Source organism: Pongo abelii, chromosome 9 (genome assembly GCF_028885655.2).
Source record: "Pongo abelii isolate AG06213 chromosome 9, NHGRI_mPonAbe1-v2.0_pri, whole genome shotgun sequence".
NCBI classification, from domain to species: Eukaryota; Metazoa; Chordata; class Mammalia; order Primates; family Hominidae; genus Pongo; species Pongo abelii.
The window spans coordinates 66,782,905-66,808,355 of NC_071994.2; the positions used below are offsets into that span (position 1 = coordinate 66,782,905).

At 50.6% G+C, this 25,451-nt stretch overlaps 1 protein-coding gene across 6 annotated transcripts in view; it reads right to left on the reverse strand.

Moving 5' to 3' along the window:
- AMPD3 (adenosine monophosphate deaminase 3) overlaps positions 1-25,451 on the reverse strand; it is a 57,601-nt gene that overhangs the window by 4,366 nt on the left and 27,784 nt on the right. For 5 of the 6 annotated variants that reach the window (XR_008511230.2, XM_054524668.2, XM_054524667.2 and 2 more), the window contains exons 3-13: positions 25,211-25,415; positions 21,754-21,916; positions 18,939-19,158; positions 16,610-16,739; positions 10,431-10,625; positions 8,940-9,071; positions 8,143-8,306; positions 6,929-7,055; positions 3,616-3,779; positions 2,275-2,395; positions 983-1,156 (exon numbers count right to left, since the gene is read on the reverse strand). Coding sequence is in view for 5 of the 6 variants with exons in the window: in XM_054524668.2 (XP_054380643.1) it covers positions 983-1,156; positions 2,275-2,395; positions 3,616-3,779; positions 6,929-7,055; positions 8,143-8,306; positions 8,940-9,071; positions 10,431-10,625; positions 16,610-16,739; positions 18,939-19,158; positions 21,754-21,916; positions 25,211-25,415 (1,795 nt within the window). In the remaining variant the exon portion in view is untranslated. The remainder of the gene's footprint in view (positions 1-982; positions 1,157-2,274; positions 2,396-3,615; positions 3,780-6,928; positions 7,056-8,142; positions 8,307-8,939; positions 9,072-10,430; positions 10,626-16,609; positions 16,740-18,938; positions 19,159-21,753; positions 21,917-25,210; positions 25,416-25,451) is intronic. The other variant, XM_054524669.2, reaches the window with a different exon arrangement.

A 25,451-nucleotide genomic window follows, 5' to 3' on the forward strand; every position in this document is an offset into this window, starting at 1 on the left:
AAGACCTTTCGAAAGGTCTTGTCTTTTCCAATTATGTATTTTCATGAAGCAAGATTTCTATTTTTACATATTTTGATTAAAAACAAATTGAATGCAGAAGTGGCTAGGAGAGTCCTGCTGACTTCCATTAAGACATTAAAGAGGCTTAAAAATGCAAAACAAAGGCAGGGGAAACTTACTTTTCAGAGGAAAAAATCATTATTATGTAACATTTCATTGGTTTATTGATGTGGTTTTTAAATGAGATAATAAATACTTTAAAATTTCTTACTCATTTCTAACATGGTTAAATATCAGTAGATATAACCCACATAAACAACAGGTCTTTGAAAGCTTCAATTCTTAAGAGTATAAAGGGGTCCAGAGACCAAGAGGTTGGAGAACCTCTGTCCTAAAAGACTCTGGTGCTTCTGTTTTTGTTAAGCAATGGCTGGTCTTGTCAACACCATCAAAACGTGCTAGGTACACTTGCGGCTAGTCCCCATGCATGACACCACCGTTACCTTCCTCTTTTATTTTCCCAGAGACCCAAAGTGTAGAAATTATAATAGCATTGATTTAAAAAGTAGCAACCATTTTGAATATATGCAGACACTATATTAGACCCTTTGATTCATTATCTTCATGAATCCTCATAGGGTAGGGACAGAGAAAATTTTATCTCCATTTTACAGATGAAGAAGAACTTGATCCAGAAATCTAATAACTTTACCAAGGTCACAGAGCTCATAAATGTCAAAGAAAGAGAAAATAGAGGAAGGCAAAGATACTAAATTGTGCCTTTGAGGGTTCAAGAACCCCAAAGAAAGGGCTCCTGAAAGGCACAATTTTCCCCCAACAGTGGCTTCCTTCCTGCCTTCACTGGGCCACCAACCCCATCCCAAAAGCAGAACTGAGCCATGGGCTCAGGTTCCTGAAATGGGAGGACAGGCTAGGACTGGTGCCTACTGAGGCACTACTGTCCTCACCCCAAAGTCCTTACCTTCGTGTAGTGGAACTGCATGGGGTCATCGGTGGAAAGAGAAACATGCAGTCCCTTGTGCAGGAATTCCCTCAGAGGGTTCTTGGAATATTCGAGGAACAAACTGTTGTTGCTAAGAGGAGACATGGCAATGGGGATCTGAGCAAGGTAGTAGAGATACTGCAATACCGGACTCTGCAAAAGAACCACCGAACTCATGTGACAAGTGCCAGAGAGGGGAGAAGGGAGAAAGGAAGGGAAGAAGCATTCACCAGTGGAAACCAGGGGTCTGAACCATGTCTGCCCAAGTCCTCAACCCGAGTTCCTCGAAGCCAGGACACTCAGACCCACTCTCCCCTTCCCCACTGTTCATCTCATTCCTACATTGCATTCCAGCCCTCCCTGGTGCCTCTACCCACTGTTGGAAGTGCTCACTCTTGCTCCAAACTGGAGGCAAGGCTCAGGGCAGGAAGGGTAGCCCACTCCAGCCTACACCTTCAGCTCCTTTCTCCTAGGCATGGACCCAGTCTAGAAGATGCCGCACTTTAGCTGTTGTATTGCTTTGACTGCAAACAGCCAGGTTGAGACTATAAACACTCCAGCTCCTGGGAGATGATCCCTGAAGGGATGGGAGGGGTGGACCTGCCCAGGATAGAGTGGTTTTCTACTGTAGCACCCACCCCACCCAAAAATGTGACCCATGGTTACACCTCACCGGGATCAGAGAAAGGGAGCATTTTGATCAAACGTTGTGCCAATGGAAAGTGATCCAAAATATGGAGAAGACTGTATGCACAGAGCTCAAGGGTACACCAGTGAAAAGGTGGATGGACTCTGTGTCCAACTAGTGTGGACTGGTTGAGTCAATTACAGACAAAGTGGCAGACCCTTCATCCAACAACAGCCTTTGGAAGGAGGAGCATAGATATTATGTTGCAGCATCAAAAAATGCTTGTCATACAACAGTAAGGGACAAGGCAGGAACCAAATTCTGTGTTCATTATGATAATAAACTCATTAAAAATATGCTGTGGATAAAAGATGGAAATTAGATATACTAAAAAGCTAATAATGGCTATTTCTATTAACGTAATAGCATAAGGGCTGGCTTTTTTCCATTTCTCCAGTTTTTGGAAAATCAAAATTGTGATGAGTTTGATTATATTACTTTCATAATTAAAAATAAAGCCAAGATAAGGACAGACATCCCAGCCCAGAAGAGGGCCCAGCCTTCTGGCCTCACTGGTTGAGCCTCCCAGGAGCCCAGGGCAGGGCAGTCACTCAGGACAGGCTCCCGAGAGTGGCCTGGTTACCTTCTTGAGGAGCAGCCCGTGGGAAATGTTGTCAGCAGTGAGGAAGGCAGACACCAGGTGGGTGATGGAGCCGGCCTCCCCACAGTGTGGCCGGAACAGGAACGTGCTCAGGCCGCGCTCCCTGTAAGAGAAGGGGTTTCTGAATCAGGAAGGCCCCCCCAGTTGGCTTTGCCTGGGGCCTGCAGCCTCAGCTCAGGGCCAGCTCCAGGGGAAATGACCACCCATGGTCAGCTATGCTGACCCAGTGCACCCTGGAAACTACCCCTCCTAAAATGCAGAGGCCCAGGCCCCGGGGCCCCTTAGAACCAAGAAGCATCATCTCTACGGGCAGAGAGTGGGCCTCGCAGTAGAAAGAGACCCTGCTGTGCCCTCCAGCCACTCTCCTGAATTCCTCTCCCAGCCTTGTGTCCGGCATTCGTAGAACTCCAGAGCAGGGAAGGACATGAGAAACCACGGAGTCTGACCTCTGTTTTACGGAAATGGGCAAACCAAGGCCCGGAGAGTGAAGTCTATGTTCCATGCTACCAAACAGGTCAGTAGCAAAGCCAGAACCAGAGCCCCCATCTCCAAAAGCTCAGCCCAGGACTGCCTCCACCCTGCCAGTCCATTTCTTTCAATCAGTACCGCATTCAAAACCTCCACACCCACCAACTAGCACCAGTTTAGGCTGAGCTAGAGAGGCCCCAGGGCCCAGCAGGGGAAAGTGGGATGCAAGACTTGTAGGGAAGGGAATGGCTCAGTGTCCTGCTGCCCTGGGCAGCTAACTCCTGGCCACGTGTGCCTCGTCTGTGTGCATATTGGTGGGAGCCTATGCCTGTAAGGGCATGCATGGATTTAGTCTGTTTTGTTCCCTGTTATTTGTCCAGTGCCCAGGGCAGTGCCTATCGCATGCCAGATGCAGTGATTTGCTGAACGAAAATATGCACGTGTGGACGTTGTTGGTGTGGCAGTAAGTGAACGTGCATGTGTGATAGCATGTCCTATGCTTCCATTATCCCAGGGATGTACAGGTACACATGGAGTGTGCCCTGATGTGTGTACGTATAAATGTGTGGACACATGTGGACTGTGGCTGCATTGCATACTGTACATGACATATGTCTGTACTGGCATGTGTGTTATGGTGGGCATGTTTGCATGTGTGTGATCATGTGGAGACATGCCTCATATAGCAGGCTGGAAAGTGCTGTGTGTTTTTGAGGTGTGTGGGCACATGGACATGCGTGTTGGTTCAGATGCACATGAACACAAGGATCACATGCATGTGTGTGTACATGTGTGTGCATGTGTGTGTGTACTAACACATGAACCCAAGCATGTGAGAGGGCAGGCCTCACGCACCTGCGGAGGTTGTTGAGCACCATGATGTTGGCATACATGTAGTACAGGTAGTAGCTGTAGGGTGGGTTCTGCTCACTGGTCCAGACGTCTGGGTTCGGGCTCTTGTCGGAAAACATGTGGTCACTGTGCTTGGACTCATCATCCACGCTGTCAAACCCCGTCACCTGGGCAGGAGAGGTCCTGAGCACCAGGCCAAGGCAGCACCAGGACTCAGCCTCGGCTCAGCCTCCCAGAGCTCATAGCTGCCAGAGGCCTGTGGGCCTGGGCCCCTCAGGTTCACACCTCAGCTGGGGACCCCTTGGCCTGGCTGAGGCCATATTCCTCCCAGGGATGAAAAGTGGGTACAACACCAAGGTTTGCCCCTTTGGAGCTTCCATAGGTACTCTGGAGGTGAGACAGGAGAGTGCCAAGCCCCTGTGTGGTGGTGGTGACAGTGGCGGAAACTGCCAAGCCAGGTGAAGGGCAAGGCAGCCATGGCCACCACCTGCCCCTCTGCTATGCCAGCCTGCAGGGAGCAGTGGCCATTGCCATCAGCAGCAGCGACGAGCTGTGAGGGAAAAGGGTCCTAGTACACATCACGCATCAGGCCCTGCTCAAAGCACTTCACTCACGTCAGTTAATTCATATTCAGAGCAACGCAGGAGGGAGGGGTTGGCTGCCATCCCCATTTTACAGTTGAGCAAACCAGGGCCAAAGCAATTAAGAAAGTTGCTCAAGAAACCAGGTTTGGCCAGACACGGTGGCTCACACCTGTAATCCTAGCACTTTGGGAGGAGGAGGGGGGCAGATCACGAGGTCAGGAGTCTGAGGCCAGCCTGCCCAACATGGTAAAACCCCGTCTCTAGTAAAAAAAAATACAAAAATTAGCCGGGCATGGTGGTGTGCACCTGTAATCTCAGCTACTCAGGAGGCTAAGGCAGAAGAATCACTTGAACCTGGGAGGCGGAGGTTGCAGTGAGCCGAGATTGCACCACTGCACTCCAGCCTGGGTGACAGAGCAAGACTCCATCTAAAAACAACAACTACAACAACAACAACAAAAAAACAGGTTCTGGGCTCTGGGTCTGCACTCTTTGGGGCTGTAGGTAGAGAATACTCTAGGGCATGTCCAGGTGTGGCCAGGAGAAACCCGCCAGCTGCCTCACAGACAGATAAGAGGGTCCTTGCTGGGCTAAACCGTGGCTCCTGGGAGGCAGCTCTGCTCTCTGATCCCCACTGGCAGCTGCCCTCTGAGATGGGCCTGAGTAGCCTCAGGAAACCCCCACCCTTCCACTGCAGTTCTACCTTGGCTGGGACCCCTGGGGGGCCCCTCCTGAGTCACTGGAGCCTTCTGGCTGATCCCAGGGGTCATCCCCAACCAAGAACACATGCATGGAGGGTACGGGCTCTCAGCGCACAGGGGAGGCTTGCTACCAGGCCACGGCAGTGCTTTGCAAAGGGGCCTCTGAATAGCAGATGGGGGAAAGAGACTGTCCCCCTTAATCCACAACTGGCCCAAACTGGAGGGCTCCCAGCCCAGGCCCCAGGCCCCAGCCAGGTCTGCCAGCCTCTCCTGTTCCTACAGGGGCAGCAAGGGCCCAGAGGAACAAGGCAGCATGAGGGTCTTGGCCAGAATCTTCCATGTCACAGAGCCCTGTGTGTCAAAGGAAATGACAGGGTCCCTGCTATGACCCTAAGCACTCCCTAGATGGGTTTGTGGTGCCAGGGAGGACCTTGAGCTCTGCTCTGTGCTCACTAGCTCCATACTTCACCCGAACTTTCTGGGGCCTGGCATGGGGATAATTTCAGCCCCTCTTCAGAGCTCTATCCAGCTGAAGCAGGGCCTCACCACTGCATCTCCCACAGCCTTGGGTGCAAAATACGTTGTCTCCTCCTCCTCACACCTGCTCTTCCTCCATTGCTGGCAGCAACCTTCGAACAGCACACCATCCATGCTCCTGCAAAGCCAGGCACCTGGGAGGCATCCTAGACTCCCTCCAGTGCCTCCTTCAGTCTCTGTCCAGGTCCCGCCAGGTCTATGCCCACCGCTTCTCGCCAAGCCCCACACTTTGTTCAGAGTCCCTGCGCTGCCACACCTTAGAGACACAAGCTGGTAGCTGCTGTGCACCTTACTATTCTCACTTGGGAGGCAACATAGGATAGGGGTTCAGGGCACTTCACTGGAGTCAGCCTGCCTGGACACACATTCCAGCTCTGCCACTTTTAGCTTTATGATCTGTTTTAATTTCCTTGTGTGTCAATTGGAGCTAGCAGCTTCACAGGGCTTTGGTGAGGATTAAATGAGATAATCCAGGGAGAGCACTTAACACCATTTCCAGCACACACCAAGCACATAATAATTCTGCTTACCGTTAACAACAAAATGGTGATAGTAATGGGGTAATTGTGAGGCTTAGGTGAGATCACGTTGTGGTGTCTGACCAGGCCAGGCAGAAGCACGCACGAGTGTGAGCTATTTCTACTGGGTCAAGCTCCCCTCCTGTCTCCAGGCAGGCCCCTGACTCTCACCCCTGCCCCCACCTCCAGCTACCTTCTCTTCTGGGCCATCTCCACACAACAGCCAGAATATGTTTGTCTAAAACATAAATTTGATGATGTCCCTCAGCTTGTCCAATCACTTTCTGGGCACACAGACTCAATCCTTCCCCCGTGCCCCAGCCCTCGGGCTTCCCCCTGTGCCTCTCCCTGTAGAAAGTCATCTATCACCGGGCACTGGCCTGTATCACCATCTGATACCCCCTCGATTCCAGGCATCCAGAGGGAGGGACCGGCTCCTGCCCCTTCCGCCTCCCTCCCTGGTTAAGTCTCTCCCAGACTGCTCCTCTCCTCCTACACCTAACTGAATCTGGAAGGGAAATCTACTTTAGGGGCTTGTACTTAATCACACATGGTGTGAGGACCTTTGTTGCTAGGTAAAGCAGGTGAATTGAAGTGTTTGCATTTCTAAAAAAAAAAACCTGAGGCTGCTGCTTGGTGTTGCTGGGGGCTAGATCCAGCCTTTCCAGCCCCACCTGGCAGGAACCGAGTTCCCAGTCTTTGCCCACTGTTGCCTTCCCTGCTGGGGGAAAGGCCTGCCCCAAGACCACCACCCCCACCCGCCCCCCACACCCACTAACTCCCAGAGCTGCCCCTAAGGAGAAAGGGACTTTTTAGAAATCCAGCTTCTTGGGGCTGGTGACCCCATGCCTGGAACACAGGTGGCAGGACCTGAGATACCATCGTGAAGGGCAGGAGCAAACCTGACCCAGCTCACAGCGAATCCATTCCTGCCTCTGCCACTATGAGCCCTGCCTGGGGTGCCACCCACACTTACATATTTAAGGAAGAGGTGAAGCTCTCGATGATCTTGGGGGTTGATAGTGGCCTTGAAAAGGGGCAGGAAGATGTTCTCCAGCATCTTCCCAAAGTTTGGCAGCAGCTTCTTTGACCTAAATATGTCACTGGGGGACAGCAAAGACTCGCTTGTCAGGTGGATCCAACAGCCTGCTGCCCTGTCAGAGACCAGCCCCAGTCACTTCCTCAGGTACCTTGTGTCCCCATCAAACACCCAGAGTCAAGTCAGATGTGACCTGAAAACAGATCCCTCCTCTGTCCTCCTCTCCCAGCATTGTCTGCAATACTCTGCCTTGGTTTGCAAGCTCCACACCTACCCATGCCCATCAGAGCACTTTCTCAAGCCAGAAGCCACTGGGAATGGGATGGTGGCATTCTGGCTGACCAAGAGGCTGAGATATGAGTCCTCAAATTCCCAGTGACCCAAACATTCTGTTACTCAGCTCTGTTTCCCTAAACCACACACCCCAGCCCATCCTGGAGCCATGGGCTCCACTCTGGCCAGCCGCCTGGAGAGGACAGCAGCCGTCTGAGTGACATCCAGGGAGAGGCCAGCAATGTAGACCACTACAGCTCTCCCCATACCCTGGGGCTCACCAAAAGGACAATCCATCCTCAACCCACAATGAGAAGAAGGCAGGGTGGTAGTTCCCCCAAGGCCTTTGCACATCTATATTTTTCAAAGATCAAGAGTTCTAGTGTCAGCCGGATGCAGTGGCTCACGCCTGTAATCCCAGCATTTTGGGAGGCTGAGGCAGGTGGATCACGAGGTCAGGAGTTCAAGACCAGCCTGGCCAACATGGTGAAACCCCATCTCTACTAAGAATATAAAAATTGGCCGGACGTGGTGGCGGGTGCCTGTAATCCCAGCTACTCGGGAGGCTGAGGCAAAGAATTGCTTGAACCAGGGAGGTGGAGGTTGCAGTGAGCTGAGATCATGCCACTGCACTCAGAGCCTGGGTGACAGAGTGAGACTCTGTCTCAAAAAAAAAAAAAAAAAAAAAAAAAAAGAACTCTAGTGTCATGCAGACATCTTTGCTCATCACTCCTTCTATGGAAAAATCCCTGGAAAGGATAAACCTAAGCTGGCACCAGAACAGGCCCTACCCCTCAGGAGTACAGACTCAGCAGCCCACGAGGGACAGATTGTCACCTCTGTAGGGCACAGGGCAGACAGCGGGCCACCTCACTTACTAGATCCGGGGCACCTGGATGATCCAGCGCATGTTGGGAGAGTAGACCTTGTGCTGGATGAACCAGCGGGCCAGGTTGGGCCACTCCTCAGGACTGCGGCCGTAGATGGAGAGCCGTGGCTCTGAGTACTGGTACTTGCTCTCCTCCAGCTCCCGGGCAACCTCCTGGCACAAGAAGAGCTTGGGTCAGCCCCAGTGCATCCCAGCTACATGGGAGACTCTCACTCTCCATCACCAGCAGGGTCCTGTGGCTCCCCCGGCCACCTTGCTCCCAGGTTGGAAGCGCTGATCTAAATCTCCAGGGCTGCCTGCTCCTGTAAACTGTTGTTCCACTTTAGCAGAGGCCCCCTCTAGGGAGGAAGGCCTTGGGTCTGCAGAACCAGGCCACAGCAGAAGCATCTCCACACAGAGCTCATCTGCACCCAGCCAGGTTCAGGCTGCAGAGACACGAAAGCCAGGCCAGGTGCTGTGAGCTCAGCCAAGGTGGATACCCTTCCCTCCTCTTCCCTGCAGTTGGCACATGCAGCACTGCCTGGAGCAGGCAGCCAGGCTACAGCACTGGGCACCTCACCTTTGCCTGAGCTGATGGTGGACAGAGGGAGGGGAAGGGGCCAGGGGCACACAGGGCCCCCACCCTCTGAAGGCCACAGCACTGGGCTCCTGGGCACCTCACCCTTCCCTGAGCTGATGGTGGACAGAGGGAGGGAAAGGGGCCAGGGGCACACAGGGCCCCCACTCTCTGAAGGCAGATGTTGGCAGGCACCTGAGAGGCCTTAGAGAGACTGAGGGTTCACTCACCTTGACCATCCTAGCAAAGTACTCTCCTCCCAGATAGTTTTCAGTTTTCAAATACAGGTCACGTAGCTCACTGGCCCCCACAGGGTTGTATTTGGAGTTGAACTTGTCAAAGCGGTGGAATGTCTGCCGGCCCTGGGGGAGGAGACCACACCAATTGATGCATCGTTCTGCAGCCACCATGCACTTTCCCCTCTCTAGACCTTACGAGGCAGCCTTCTGTATGGCCACACCGAAAGACATCTTCTATGTCAATTCTTGCATGAAACCTTAGAAACTCCTGAGCGCCAGGAGCATGGATCCTCACTCGGTCAGCTTGGGATCCTTTGGCAAGGCCCCCTGTGAAGGAACGGCAGAGGCCCCACCTGCAAGTTACCACAGCTCGGCTAGGGACATGGCTGACTTAGTGAGCAGAGAGGCTGCACCATTGAATAATAGAACATTCCCTATCACTACTCACATTTTGTAAAGCACTTTCTCCACATTATATCACTCAATGTTTTGTTTAACAAAGGTTTTTTTTTTTGTTCTAATAAAGCATGCAGAACACAACATTTACCATTTCAACCATTTTTAACTGTACAGTTCCAGTGGCTTTAAGTACATTGACATTGTTGTGCAACCATCACCATTAACCATTTCCAGAACTTTTTTATCATCCCAAACAAACTCTATACCCACTAAACACTAACTCCCCATACCTTCCTCTCCCCAGCCCCTGGTAACTTCTACTTTCCTTTCTGTTTCTATGAATTTGCCTATTCTAGGGACCTTATATCGGTGGAATCATATGATATTTGTCCTTTTGTGTCTGGCTTCGATTTAGTGTAACCTTTTGAAAAGTTCATTCATGGTTGTTGCATGTATCAGTACTTTACTCTCTTTTATGGCTGAATGATATTCCATTGTATGAATATACCACATTTTGTTTACCCATTCATCTGTTGATGAACACGGGCTGTTTCTATCTGTTGGCTGCTATGAATAATACTGCTATGAACATTGGTATGTGGGTATCTGTTCAAGTTCCTGCTTTCAGTTCTTTTGGGTATATACCTAGAAATGAATTGCTGAGGCATAGGTAATTCTATACTTAACTTTTTTAGGAACTGCCATACTGTTTTCCATAGCAGTTACACCATCATTTAGTGTTTTAATATTTTTTTAAGTTAATAAGGCACATGGCTGTCACCATTTTATAGGCAAGGAAATAAAGGCTTCCGTGAGTTGCCTAAGGGCAGAAAACTCCTAAGTGGCAGGAGTGGGATTAATGCTTAGACCTGTCGGGCCCCAAGCCACACACCCTCTTTCCCTGTCCCATGGCTGCCCCAGACCTGTTATTCTCTGAGGCCACATGACCTCTCAGTCAGATAGAAGAGAAAGAGCTGCTTCCGTAGCACCTCCCTGCAAGCACAATCATGGTAGCTTTCCAGGGTCTGAGTCCCCAGTCAGGGCTGCTGTCTGCTGGAGGCACTGGAGCAGAGGCTCACTCACCGCGTGGACATCCAGCGAGTCCACAGTGAGGTCGTAGGGGTCCATGTGCAGGCTGTCAAACACCTGCCGCAGGGTGATCTTCCGGCCCCGCTTCTCCGCCACAGTCCTGTCAGGCTCCGTCTGGTATGTGTGCTTGATGAAGCGCAGCAGATGCTTTTGGTTCATGCAGGCAGCCGCATGGATGTGCGTGTCCACCTGGAACACAGCGCCCACCAGGCCCTGAGTCAGGCCACCTCCCCTAGCAACAAGAGTTAAGACATCCAACCCTCAATGTGCACAGAACCCCAGCACCTCGTGGGCCATCGGGGCAGCCCCACCAGTGCCTGGATCCCACCCTCCATTTCTCCTCCAGACTTCAGAACTGGTATCCCTCCCTTTCAGCCTTGCTGCGCATGCCACCTCCTTACAGCACCAGGAAATCTTTTTAAAATGCAGACTGGATCAGGCCATTCCCCAGTTAACAAATGATCTATGGGCCCATCAGCCTCAAGATAAAGCCCGAGCATCTTGGCCTGGGATTCAAGGCTTATTTCAAGCCTTAACTCTCGCCTTGCCACTGCCCCATTCTGTGCTGCGGCTGTGACAAACCACTTACGGGTACACAAGACACCAAGGTACAGTGCACTGTATCACTTTGCCCATGTGTTTCTTCAGTCTGGAATGCCCTCCTTTCTCTCCACCATCTCATCCACCTAGAAATTTCCCACAACCTCCTCCATTTGGGAGCCAATCTTGTTCCTCCGAGCACAACTGAATGCTCTTTCCCTTGCCCAACCTCAAAACCTGGCACAGGCATCCCATTGTTGTGCAGACCTTCCTGATCACTCTAACATTTGTGTGTCTACTCTTTCACTAGACTGAGAGCTCCTCAAGGACAAGGGACATGTTTGATGCCTCTAAGTCTTCAGCACCTACCCCAGAGCCTCGTACAAAGTTGAACCAATGGATGAATGAATGAACAAATTAACAGGAGTGACAGGTTCTCACAGTTTCAGTGATAACCGTGAGGGTCCATCAAATCCCACTCTTCCCATTGATCCCTCTCAGAACCCTCAGAGCATTCCCAAAGCAAACCTCCAAGTGGGAATGAATGAGAAGAACAGACACTAAAGGCCAACCCTCCAAACACACCCTTCCTTGACTAGTTACACCTCACCCAAACTCCAGGGCATCCAAGTCCCAAGAAGAAGCCACTCTACTGGAAGCCGCTCTACTGACCCTAAGGCAACATATGGACTCAAGCTGTGGGGCCCAAGGCCAAAGATCTTAGAGCAAATCCCAAAAGCAGAAATGAACAGTCAGCTTAGACTTCTCCCCACATTCCAGGGAAAGGCAGTTTTTTGTAGAAGGCACCTTTGCAGAAGGAGCCCAGCAAGGTCTCAAAACACCTCATGGGATTTCTCATGTCCTCTATATCGTGCTAAGTTCTGTGATACCAGACTGACCCCTTGCATCTCTGTCCTCTCCTTTTCAGCCTCCTTAGTCAGCTCATCCTCATTACCAGACCTCTTAATAATGGAGTTTCTTGATGCCTGGTCCTAGGCCCCCTTGTCCTCACTATAAACTCTTTCCAGAGGTGATCTGTTCCATTTCTGTGTATTTAATTATTTTCCTTACACCAATTCCCAAATTTATGTCACCAGCCAAAAGCTCCAGAACTGTACTTACTACTGCCTTCTTGACATCTCTATCTGGATAACCCAAAGGCAGTTCAAATTTACTATATCCAAAAGTGGACTCTCCATCTCTGACCCCAGCCCAAACCTGATTGTCTCCCAGATTCTGGAATCCCAGGAAATGATGTGTCCTGAATCCAGCTGGTCACGCTGAAAAACTGGGAGTCATCCTTGGCCTTCCTACTACTCCCTTCCCTCAGTGAGTCTCATCAGTTCTACCTTCCAAATGGATGTCAAATCCATACAATATTCTCCAACCTCACTGCCACCACGGGAGTTCAAGCCTGCATGTTCTCAGGCCTGAATTCACAGTGACCTCCTAACTGGTCTTGTTCCTTTTTCTTGTTTTCTGGTTCAATTCATTCTCCATACACAGAAGCTAGAAGGGATTTTTTAAATGTAATTTGATTCTGTTACTGAACCCTCTTCATTAATCTTAGGATGAGGGCTCTGCTAATATTACCTGGATCCTACCCATCTCCCCAACCCCTCATCCCCATCCCCACTCTGCCTTTTCACTGTGCTTCACTCATAGGACAGCCACAAGCCCTAAGGAAATGAAGCCCCAGCTAAGCTGGGGGATGGCCTGAAGTCACTGTGGGTAAACTGACTCCCCCTCCCTGAGCCCAAGGGACCTACGGGAGCTCCCGGGGAGGACGACAGCAGCCTCAAGGCCAGGCTGCTGTCAGCCATTAGACCACACTCTGGAGCTACTGCTGCGGCCGACTGGGCGCTCAGCCCGGGCTGGGGTGAGGAGGCGGCTGACCTCAGGGCAGGGAATGCTGTCCACGGCCGGCTGAGCATCTCTAAGTAATGCCAAACCAGATATTTGATCCATTGGACCTCTGTGAGCATTATGCCAGCCAGCCCATGTCGTTAGCCACAGCACTCACTCATCAGCGTCCTTCCTGCCATTAATCTTGCCATTCTTACCAGAAAGACAGACCACTGGACATTGGGGAAACAAAGCAAAGCAGAAAACTAAAACATCCCCAAAGCCCAGGCTCCTCAGAGTTGAGGCTGGGCTCACGTGGGATGCGCAAAAGAAGGTCAGCCTGGCTCAGCTCAGCTGGACACAGCTTGGTACAATGACCTCAGCATGACTCAGCGGATTCTGGGCTTTCTGGTCCTGTCCTCTGGCTTACCAATGACACACCACAGGGGGGTCAGCCTGTCCTTACCCCCATGAGTCACAAGATAAACGAGGAAAACAACTGGACAATCCAGGAAGCACCCCATCCAAACTTCAGAATCTCAAGGGTGATTATTTTAGGAACAAAATAATTGAAGGTCATTGGAGGTCAGTGTTTTCAGTTCACCAGAGGATCCAAGTGCATTCCCCATGTTCACCTAAGACCTCAGATGTAAACAAAGAGCAGAGTTTCCAGACCTGGGACCTAAGCCAACATTGACCATTTCCATACCCATGGCAGGCATCAATAATCGAAGACAGCACTTTTTTCACTAAGCTTTAGGAGTGGCCTCTGGTAACTACCCCTAATTGGTCAGGTTTGGCACAGAAGATAAAACCTGTTTGCTATTCTTAATATGACACTTAAAACCACAGAGGATATCACCTACTTCTACCCAATTCCCAAGCAGCAAACATACTCAGCCCTTCTGTCTTGCTTCTGCATAGAAAACAAGCGTCTCAGTCACACAGTCCTGCTGGCTGGGCCTCGGGGTGTCTCAGCCCTTCATCTGCTGCAGTGTGACAGGTGCCTTCACAGATACCACCCACACAGATCCACGGCCGCGTCACAGCTCCTGCCTCAGACCACAGCCCCGGTCTGCCCCAGGGACACCAACAGCCACTTTAGACATATGGAGGCCATCATCCAGCCCATTCTGGATTTTAGAAAGCAGCTCTCCTCCCCATTGTAGAGGCTATGAGAGTGCTATCAAGTCCGGGTGTGGTGATTCACACCTGTAATCTCAGCACTTTGGGAGGCCAAGGCAGGCAGATCACCTGAGGCTGGGAGTTCGGGACTAGCCTGGGCAATATGGCAAAACCCCATCTCTACTAAAAATACAAAAATTAGCCAGGTGTGGTGCCAGGCACCTATAATCCCAGCTACTCGGGAGGCTGGGGCAGGAGAATCACTTGAACCCAGGAGGCGGAGGTTGCAGTGAGCCGAGATTGTACCACTGCACTCCAGCCTGGGCAACAAGAGCAAAACTTCATCTCAAAAAAAAAAAGAGAGTGCTAACAAGTAGGCAGCACCCAGGGGCGGGCACAGGCCTGACTCATAGCAGACCTGCACCCATGTTTATGGACTGACTATGGTGCCTAAGAACAGGCCACTGGGTCATAGATATCAAGGTCATCTCTGTCCAGAGAAAACATTAACCCCAAGACTGCAGGAGAACCCTGGGGATAGGCTCTGATTTGTTACCCTAGCCCCACGCCAGGACTGTTTCTCATGTTGTGGCCAGAGAGCAGCTGGTAGACCCAGGAACACCCACTGGGGCCCCACCTTAGAAGCAAACAGTGTCAGTGCCAGCACAGCCAGCGAGGACACCTTGGCCCCAGGCAGCAGGAAGCAGGTAAGCCCAGAGCATTCACGTATGCTCAGGGCAGGGCTGCATCGGGCTGGGCAAGGCGTTTCTTTGGACACGGGCCTGGGCATGTGCTAGGTGTGTGAAGTTCTTTGGGCAGGGCTGAGAGGAGTTCACACAGTGATGGAGGCATCCACCTGTCTGAACACCTAAGGCTCAGACAGAAGGAGCAAATGGTTCTTGAAGGTGAAAATGCCAGGGTGCCCACGTAAGTGGTGTCTAAAACACCTTTCACTTCTGACTGGAAATCCCCAAGACACTTCTGTAAGCCTGTCAGGGCACATGAGCTGAAGCCAAACTCTCACTTCTTAAAGCTCTTGATCCCATCCAAGTGGGAGTCTGTGTTGGACCCCTGGCGTGTAACAGAAGTGGTCTTAGGGCCTCCAGGTAGGGTCTTCCATCTGCATTGCTGATGTGCTCCCAGCCAGGAGGTCAGGGAGGCTGGAGCTGGGCTTTCCCAGAGAAGCCACATCCTCCCCTGGCTTACCCTCCCTTATCAAAGCTGACCCCAGAAAGAAGAAGTCCCCAAGAGGTCCCAGCTGGGACAGAGCTCCTGTGGAGATGACAACCCCACTGTGACTCCACTCAGCTTTGGCCATCCCTCCTCCAAGCAAAGCCTGATCCCGACTCTTCCCCCAGGAGCTTCTCTCCCAGCTCGCCACCACATCCCAGCCCACCTCCCTGCCTTCTGTGGGAAACCCACAGCCCCTGCATGATCCAGGACCTCCCGACATCTCCGCAGCCTTACTTTCCCCACAACCCGCTGCTCCCCGCTCCCAATGCCTGAGCTCCAACCACACTGCACTGCTTGCAGTTACGTCAATGCACTGTTCTGACTCTCTCATACCATCCCTCCCTCCTGACATTTGCACATCACGTTCCTCTACCTGGTATGCCACCACTTCCATTCCCGTACCACGCCCTCTGCCTGGCAAGCTCCTACTCACTCTAAGTCAGCTCAGTTCTGGCCTCTCCCTCAAAGCCACCTGGTTGACAGGAAGTGACTCTTGCTCACCATCAAACACCCCCTGCCTAGCACTGACCCTGTGCCTCACTGCACAGCGCTTCAGCAGAAGAGAATGGAAAGGCTGGGGCCACAATCATTTAACCTTCACTCCCACCGCAGTTGCAGCCCCTGCAGGCGGAGACTGCCAGGAGCCCCGGACAAGGCTGCCATCCCCTCGGTGGGAGAAGAAAGGCAGAGATCTGAGCATATCAGAGGCTTTTCTTTAAATCCACATGATCCCGAAGGATGCAAAACCACAAACTCCCATCTCCAGAGAGATCCTCTTTTTTTTCAGGGAATTTAAATTTTATTTTATTTACTTATTTATTTTACTTTAAGTTCCAGGATACATGTGCAGAATGTGCAGGTTTGTTACATAGGTAAACGTGTGCCATGGTGGTTTGCTGCACCTATCAACCCATCACCTAGGTATTCAGCCCAGCTGGAAGCCATCATCCTCAGCAAACTAACACAGGAAGAGAAAACCAAACACCGCATGTTCTCACTCATAAGGGAGCTGAACAATGAGAACACATGGACACAAGGAGGGGACCAAAGAGATCTTAACAGCTGTGTCTTTCCTTGATGACTCTAATACATCCCCTACCTTAAAAGTAGGATGTGCTCAACTGTTATGACCAATTAATAGGCTGTGCCCTATTTTCCAAGGAAGAGGGCACATCCCAACAGATATACAATGCGGACAAATGTTTCCACCTAGAGTGATTCAAGTGCTGTCTGAGGCCCAGCCTGACACAAATGCAGCTCACCCATCTTCCTTCTGCACATATGCTTCATACCCCTCTGGCCACGAAGGCCGCCCTTAGCAAGGAGCCCTGACGTTCTCACAGGGGACAAGCCTCAGACTGGCTCAGGGCATCTCATGGGCTGGGAGGGGGATCGGGAGGGGCAGCTGTGAACACTCGCCCCTAACGCACCTTTCTCACGTTATAGAAGTCCCGGTGGGGGTTACTCTTCAACTCTTTGAACTCGGACATTTCGTTTAACATCTCATGAAGGCTGAACTTGGATTCCAGAAAGTTCAATCGTCGGTGACAATAGGTTTTCCTGCAAGTTGGAGATGGGGAGAGACCATAGTTGAGCAGAAGTCACATCGAACTCTCCAGTTTGGAGGCCTCCAGCATCTGCAGGGGCCAACCCTGGCTGGAAGGGTCAGGATGGAGCAGGGCGGAATGAGGAGGTTCTGGCTTTCTACAGACCCTGCTGAACTGTTGAGTCATATCCACAGACTCTATAAAGTCAGTGGAGAGTCAGGAGATGGGGCAGTAGGAGGCCAGCTCTGGGACCTCATACAGGTGTTTTGACTTCTTGTTTATGTGTTTAGGGAATTAACCGCCAGCCTCCATTTCCCATGAGTAAATATCAGATGGTAACACCCAAGGCTGAAGTAAGGGTTAAACTGGTTTATGCCTGGGAAAGGGCCTGACTCCAAGCTGAGTGTATGCTCAGTGGAAGTCTCCCTCTTTCATCCCCTCCTTTCCCTCCTCTTTTCTATCCTCAGCCACTTGTCATTCCTTGAAGAAGGAGTTTGTTGCCCGGAGGATTGATAACACAGTCAAACTATAAAGCATGACCTGCCCACCTTGGGTTCCAGAGGAACCAGCCCCTGACCTAATGGCCATGGCCCAAGGACCTCTCATCTCTGAGGCTTCACGACAAGAGGAGGATGTTTTGCATCATGGGCGGATTGGGACTGTAGGGATATTTGTTACCGAGACAGAAATCTCAGTAAGGACTGATGCCCCCAGATTCCCACCAACTCAGAGAAGGGGCCCATGATTTATCAGCCAGCAAAGACCTTTGGGGATGGGGTTGCTCACTGCTGTGGCCAACTGCCAGCCCACACACAGCCCAGGTGCCTAGCCACACACCTGCATCCATAGCCACATGGAACCTTCGACCACAATTCATGCTACCCTGCTTCCTCAGGCCCCCAAAACAAATAGCAGCTTCCTTGGCATCTAATCACGTAGACTTCCATAAGAGCGTCTGCCAGCACTGCAACAGCACAGTCATCCATCTGCCCAGACAAGCGCCAGAGTGGACGGAGCACAGGACAGCCTCAGAGTCGGAAGGGAATTTAAAGGCCATCTCACTCAGTCTCTCTCCCTAGAGAGGATCCTCACAACCTCCCAGATGGGACAGCCACTGCTAGCACACCTGGCTAAGGACAGCCTCCGAGGAACCGCCCCTGCCCTTCCCATGCCTTAGTTCTGCCCTCAGATCAGGGAGGACTAAGAATCATGCTGCCCATCCACATTGGGCTCACTATGCTACTTTGGAGACTGGCATCACAGGATTCCCAGAAAACAAGAGAGAAGGTCCTCAGGAGTGACTAGCACCTCCTCTCACCCAGACTCCCACTCCCAGCACAGCCACTCTGAGGCTCACAGAGTCCGGGTATTACTGATCAGCCTAAGTGCCCACCAAGAAGTAGGGGCCAAATTCAGAAAGATGGCTGCCCACCAGGTTAGCCGGAGCCAAGCCCACGAGCATCATGGTGCATCATGCCCATGAGCAAAGTTCCCCAGGCTCCCTGTATGCTCCCCTCCAAAAACCCAGAAAACTCAAGGCCTGAAGCAATGTCTTCATCACTCCTCACCAAATACAGTTATGCTCTGGGCTGGTAACTCTCTGCAAGCCTGCTGTCCTGCCTGGGGAGAGGGATGACAGCCATTCAGAGGCGCCCAGGTAGCCACCAGCAAGCAGAGGCTCCACACTATGCATGCAGAAGGGACAGGGAGGCTGGGCACAGTGGCTTACACCTGTAATCCCAGCACTTTGGGAGGCTGAGTTGGGTGCATCACCTGAGCTCTGGAGTTTGAGACCAGCCTAGGCAACATGGCGAAACCCCTGTCTCTACTAAAAATATAAAAAATTAGCCATGGTGGTACGTGCCTGTAGTCCCAGCTACTCAGGAGGCTGAGGAAAGAGAATCACTTCAACTCAGGAGGCAGAGGTTGCAGTGAGCCAAGATCGCACCACTGCACCCCAGCCTGGGCAACAGAGCAAGATGCTGTCTCAAAAACAAATGCGGGGACAGGGAGTACCAAGTCGAAGGCTATGCCAGCTTATGAAGGAAAACTGTTGCAGAAACCCGCAAAGCACTGAGGAAAGGAGAAACCGCGCTTTCTGGGATGCTTTAAGTACAGGGGACCCCAGGGCAGAGGGGTGAGGCCTTTCTCATCTCCTTCCTACAGAACAGCACCTGCGCAAAGAGAGGCAGCCGCAGAGAAGCTGGCTTACGTGGGGCCATCAGTGATGAGAGCCAGGATGTGGCTCATGTCCACCGTGTAGGTCTCCAGGTCGGGGTAGGGTAGGCTGTGTGGCTCCTGGCGCTCCAGCATCTTCTTGTTATCATACACGAAGAGGATGCCCCCCTGCATGTGGACCAAGTAATCCAGGTTGGGGGGTGCATCATCCAGGCAGTAGGGGTCTTCCTGGGGCAGTGGAGGAGGATGGAAGTCTGCAAAACAGGATTGAGGGATGGCAAAGTGCCCCTGACCTTGTGAGCATACATAGGCTCAAAAGACACGGAGGCCTGCCCTGGCCTTCCTGCCCAAAATCCAACCCCGCACCGGCCCCGCATCTCATATGCTCTTCCCTGCTTCCTTTTGTCTCGTCAGCACTTACCACCATGTCAAACCATGTCACTTCTTTATCTCAGATATGATGTCTTCTCCACTCCAATAGAAACTCCATGCAGGCAGAGACTTTAATTTGTGCTGTTCACTGCTGAGTATCTAGAACAGGCCCTGGCACATGGCTAGCACTTCAATTTTTTTTAATTTAACTGAAATGGGCTTCATTTTCCTCAGCACTTCAGAGATCCCAGGAATATTAAAAAGGGCAGCGGTGTCTTCTCCCAAGAAGAGAACAGATTGCACCTGGACTGCCCAGTGGGAATAACTGTCCTGAGCCCAGGCCAGCTGACGGGCTAGATAAAGAAGCCACTCCCTCCCCAAAGGAGCAAAGGATAGAGAACTTGTCTCTCCCAGAGCAGAGAATGCCAATGATAAAGCCATCTGCCCTGCACCACTATAGGTTAAGGTTAGAATTAGCCAACAGGAGGCAGAAAACTCCTCTATGCAATTTCCCTGCTGTGAGACTTTCAGCAAACTCCTTTACCTCTCTGAGCATATCTCCTCTGAAGAAAATACCCCCTGCCTTAACACGCTGCTGTGAGGGTTGCAATAGTGTGTATAGGAAAATTCTTCATAAACAGTAATGCACTACAAATAATGAATTATAGGATATTATTCTTATTATTCTCATAATTAGGTTTCCTCACTCTTGATAAACTCTGTCCCTGGCCAAGGAGTGTATTGATGCTAAATATCAGTAGAGCTGGAGGCTTCAACTCCATGCAGCTCAGCCGGCACCATCCAGGATCAGCTGCCCAGCTGCCAGCATAGGCAGGAGCAAACCTCAAGATCTGCATCAAAGGAAGCTGCCAAGGCAGAGTGACCTGCCTGGGCGTCCTCCATCTGTGCTTGGAAGAAACAGACCATCCCTAGAGCACATGTGAGGAGCCACAGAGGGGCTGATGCAGGCAGAGCTGGAGAGGGGCATGCCCCATCAGGCACAGCCACAGGCCAGCTCAGGAGTCCCTAATGCATGCAGTGGTCTGTGAGATGCAGGCAGTTCAAGGCCCGGGTGAAGCTACAGCCTGCAAGTTTGGAAGATGCTCCTCTTCCCCATACTGATGCCCAGAACACAGGGGTCCTCTGTCCATGTAAAGTACACATTTGACAGTCATTTCTGTCTGTCTTTGCCAAAACTGGGGTGGTAGGATCCACTTCCCTAGATAGGGAAATGGGCCCAAAGGGCTGAGATTTACCTAGGGCCCCAGATGCTCAAAGTACAGGACTTGAAATTCAAGGAAGCCAGAGACTGGGGCAACTTGGCACCACCAGCTACCCCCAGAGGCAGCCAGGGTCCCAGGCATTGATGGAGACCACCAGGCCCTTATGTGTCCCCAACCACCAACTTTCAGGAGTGGAGTTTCCTATTGTCCTCATTACTGCCTCTACTGCTCCTAGGTCCTTCATGGCGAGGCTTCATGAGGAAACCACTCAGCCCTCTCCGATCTCCCCTTCCCTGAACTCGGCAGCATAAATGTAGCTACCATTTATTGAACACTCACTAGATGCCAGAACTGAACTAAGTACTTCACATGCATTCTCCTGTTTAATCCTCACGACAGCCCTGGGAGATAGGTATTATTTGCATTTCCATTTTACAGATTACATTTTACAAAGTGAGGCTTGGAGAAATATCTTTCCCAAAATCCCAAGAAATTGACAGAGCCCAGATTCAAATGCAGGTGTGTTTGACACCCGAGCCTACATGTCTTCCCAGGGAACATGCCCTCTGTTCCTTCTCCCACCCCGATCCACCCTACCACCAATTTGGCATTTACTGTATGATTGTGTTCTTTTAAATATGCCACATGAGGCCAGGCGCAGTGGCTCACATCTATAATCCCAGCACTTTGGGAGGCCAAGGCAGGAGGATCACTTGAGCCCAGGAGTTTAAGACCAGCCTGGGCAACATGGTAAGACCCCAATCTCTACAAAATATAATAATATATACTTTTTTAATTAGCTGGGTGTGGCGGTGTGTGCCTTTGATCCCAGCTACTCGAGAGGCTGAGGTGGTAGGATTGCTTGAGCCCAGGAGATTGAGGCTGCAGTGAGCCGTGATTGCACCACTGCATGCCAGCCTGAGCAACAGAGCAAGACCCTATCTCAAAAAAAAAAAAAAAAAAAAAAAAATCCCACATGAGACTCCCTGTCTCCCTGGTGGACTCCCAAGAACAAGGACTGTCTTTCACTTCTCTGTCTTGACTTCAACAGTTCAGCTCTGCACAGGCTAGGCATACAGTACACATAGAATCAATCCTTGGGGGAACCATCAAACATCAGTGTGGGAGAAGCCAATGAAAGAACACTGTCCTTTTAAAATACCATCAGGGGAAACAGATTGAGCCAGAAAAAAGCCCTGACTAGCTCTCGGTCTGCCCACACTTGGGACCCAACCTCCAGCCAGAGCTCCATACCTGGAAGGCCCTCTTCCGGAGGTGCAGTATCTGCCCGCGGATGACCCAGGTACTGGGATGTGATCCGCGGGAAGCGGTGGTAGGCGAGCCGGGCATACTTCTCCCGGATCATTAGGGCCTTGGCCAGGCTCTTGGCTGCCTGCTCATAGTCCTCCAAAGTGATCTGCAGAAGGGAGGCAGGCAGGAAAGGGTTCACACGGCAGGCCTGAGACTGCCATCCTTGGAAAGATGTGCTTGCAAGATTTGCCCTTGCCTGGTATCTGGGAACCTAGATTTCAGGAGGGTTCTCACCACTCCCTGACCAATAAGAGTGGTTCATTGCACCTAAACTGTTTGTACAAACAATATGGTTTATGTTGGACGCCTGCTTTCCTTCTGGAGCCTGGAATTTGAGATGTGCTATGCAGATGTGTGACTAGCCCCAGTGAAAACCCTGGGCACCGAATCTCTAATGAGCTTCCCTGGTAAACAACACTTCCCACATGTGCTGTCACAATGTGATGCTGAAGGTATTTGGTATGTTCTGATGACTCTGCCGGGAGAGGACCTTGGAAACTTGCACCTCGTATCCTCCACGTATCTCTCCCTTTGCTGATTTGCTCTGTATCCTTTCACTGTAATAAATCAAAGCTGTAAGTACAGCTATATGCTGAGTCCTGTGAGTCCTCCTGGTGAATCATCCAACCTGGAGTGGTCTTGGAGACCCCCAACACAGGAGACACAGGAGGAGTTAGGGTCATTGGAAGAGAGACGAGTGCTCCAGCCTGCACACCCAGAAGCTGGCCTCACATGCAGCTAATTAAGCCAAAAGTCTGTTTTTGTACCAGGCCCATGAAGGGACAAAGCCTGAGTCCTATCCCTGAAGGCGATGAGCACCGTCATTTTCAGTTGAGAAAATTCATGTGTCCTTCAGATGTCGAAACAAAACAAGAAGCAAAAGCAAATTCTGCATGCTCAGCCTGCTTCTTTGCCAACCCCACACTTCTGATTAACTCTGTTAATCACCCAACTCAACCAGGCAACAAGCCCCATTGTCATGTGTTATGTGCCAGACCTTTCCATAGATTTCATTTTGCTCCTTACAGCAACCCATTTTGCAAATGGGAAAACTGAGGCCCAGAGAGGATAAATCACTTGTCAGGAAGCTACAAAGTCAAATTTCAGACTCTAACCTGATTGAGTCCCAAAGTCTAAGGATGTTCTGCTTTACCAGAGCAGCCTCACATTCAAAGATGAATGAGATAAATTCCCGCCTTCCAACGGGCTCATTAATCTTAGTCTGTTTGGGAAGGATGGAAATCGCAGAAAAATGCTTGGGGAGACAAGTGGCCAAACAGACACAATGCAGGGTAAGGGGTACAGCAGAGGGAGGCACCACATACTGGCATAGCCCAGAGCGGGGAGGGCTGGGGCCTGAAAGTGACCTCCTCTGCTTTAATAAAATCATCATTTTTAATTTTGTAATATTTTAAACATACAGACAGGCACCAAAGATAATATAACCTACCTTCTAGAGCTGACAATAATATTTAGCATAATTATTTCAAATTTCTCACAAGTTTAAAGAAATAAATCATCACAGATACAGCTAAAACTCTACCCTCCTCCCTACCCCATCCTCAGAGGGAAGAAGTCTGAATATATTTTTCCTATGCATGTTTTTATACTTTTACTAAATACTACTTCTTGCTTTTTGTTACGGTGGTAGATTCTCCTTTCCTGCTCCAAACGTCCCCATAAGGTATGTTAATTCCTTTTACATCTTCCAGTGGATGGCTTCTGAGAGCAGCAGGAATAGGTGAGCAGACACCAACATCCTAGACAAAAATATGTCCCTGCCAACAACAAAGCCAAATTCTTTCTCTGGGGAACCAATGGACCCAGCATGACAAGGGGCTCACGCCATGGCTAAGGACATCAGAGAGGATGCTCAGGACCCCTGTGGACTAGTGGCCACCGGCCAAGCTTATAGGCATCACAGGCCCCATGGCTGACAGCAGACCTACTGTGTGCCAAGGAGATCTGCAAGATCAGCCTGCCTCTCACAGACACTTAGCTTTCTGAGGACCAATTGCCCAGTTCAGGTGCCCCATGCACCACTACTCTGTGCCAGCCAGGAGACTGGGAGAAAGAAGCTATTGTATGCTACAGGCTGATGTCCTCCTGTTCAGCTGGTGGTCGACCCACCTCGACTCTTGCTTTCCAATGCCCTGCCCACCTGCCTCAGGCTGGGTGAACACCAAAGACTCACGGTCAGGATGCTGATCTCCAGACAAGGCCTGCATTGTTCCCAACCCAACCTAAACTCCCACCCATGGGAACATAATTAAAATAAACTATGATATATCCTCACAAAGGGATGCTATGTACATATTTTTTAAAAGGACAAAGAAGTTCTTTATATATTGATATGGCATTATCTTTAAGATGTATTGTTAAGTGGAAAATGCAAGATGCAGTATAATGTATATTGTAAACTACCATTTTTGTAAAAATAAGTAAATAAACTATGTATGCATAAATAATTGTAGGTACATAGACCATATATGTGAGAATACATAAGAAACTAAAACCAATGGTTGCCTCTGAGGAGGAGAATGGGTGGCTGAATAATTGATACCATTTTTTTATCTTTTAAATTTTGTACCATGTGCAAGTGTTCTCCATTACACATAACCAAAAAACATTTTTGAAAGCTAGGGGAAATTTTATAGGAAGAGCAATAAGCTGCATTGCTTTATCAGATTCACCGTATTTTCTACAGCTACTGTTAAAAAGAGACTAATGAAGCCAACTGAGGCGTAAGTAGTTGGGGCCAGGGAGATGGAGCCAAACTTAACCCTGGCACTAACTCAGTGATATTTTTCTCCAAGAAGTAGGCATGCATAAAAAATGCATCATCCAATCGGGTGAAATTAGCACATTTTCAGTGACTGCATTAATTGACTTAGTGTAAACCAATTTGCTCAATTTCTAAACAAGATTCTCTCTTCCTGGTTGAAGGGATCTAGCCTATATTTAAGGGTACTGAACCTACATTTAAGAAGAGATGATTTAGCAACAACTAATTTCACACAAACCACTCAGTACCATGGCTTTGAATCTACTAAACATTTGGCAACACTGAAAGGCCCAAGCTGGCACCTTTCTCAACGGGCTACAGGGACCAATTCCAGCTTTCTGGACTTAGAGAATATGTGGAACTTACGAGCCACAGACACAGTGTGCCAGCCTGCACCCCGGGACCCTCCTCACAGGGAACAGGCAGCCACCAAGACACCACACCCACACCCCACAACCTCTGCTAGGACGCTCCTTGCCTCCTGTGCCTCCTCTTCACCTTCTCCCAGACATCCACGGACAGGGCCAGGCTCCAGAGGGAGGCACGACCCTGTGGCCCATGGGGCCCCTGGCCTCTGCATGCAAGGCACATTCAACACTCCCACAGACGCCTTACCCCGGCACAGTAATCTCCGCTGATGGTGACCCGCTGGAACTCAGGCATGGCATAGGGTGCTGGCGTGGGCAGGGAAGTGGCTCCAGTGACCACAGGGGTTGTGGGAGACATGACCGGACTGGCTGCCGGGGGGCCCTTCCAATCTTGCTGTGGCGGCATTTGCAGAGACAGGGACTGGGACCGAATCATCTTGAAACTTTTCTTTCTAAGAGCCAAGGACAAGGAAAAGTGGGAGACATCA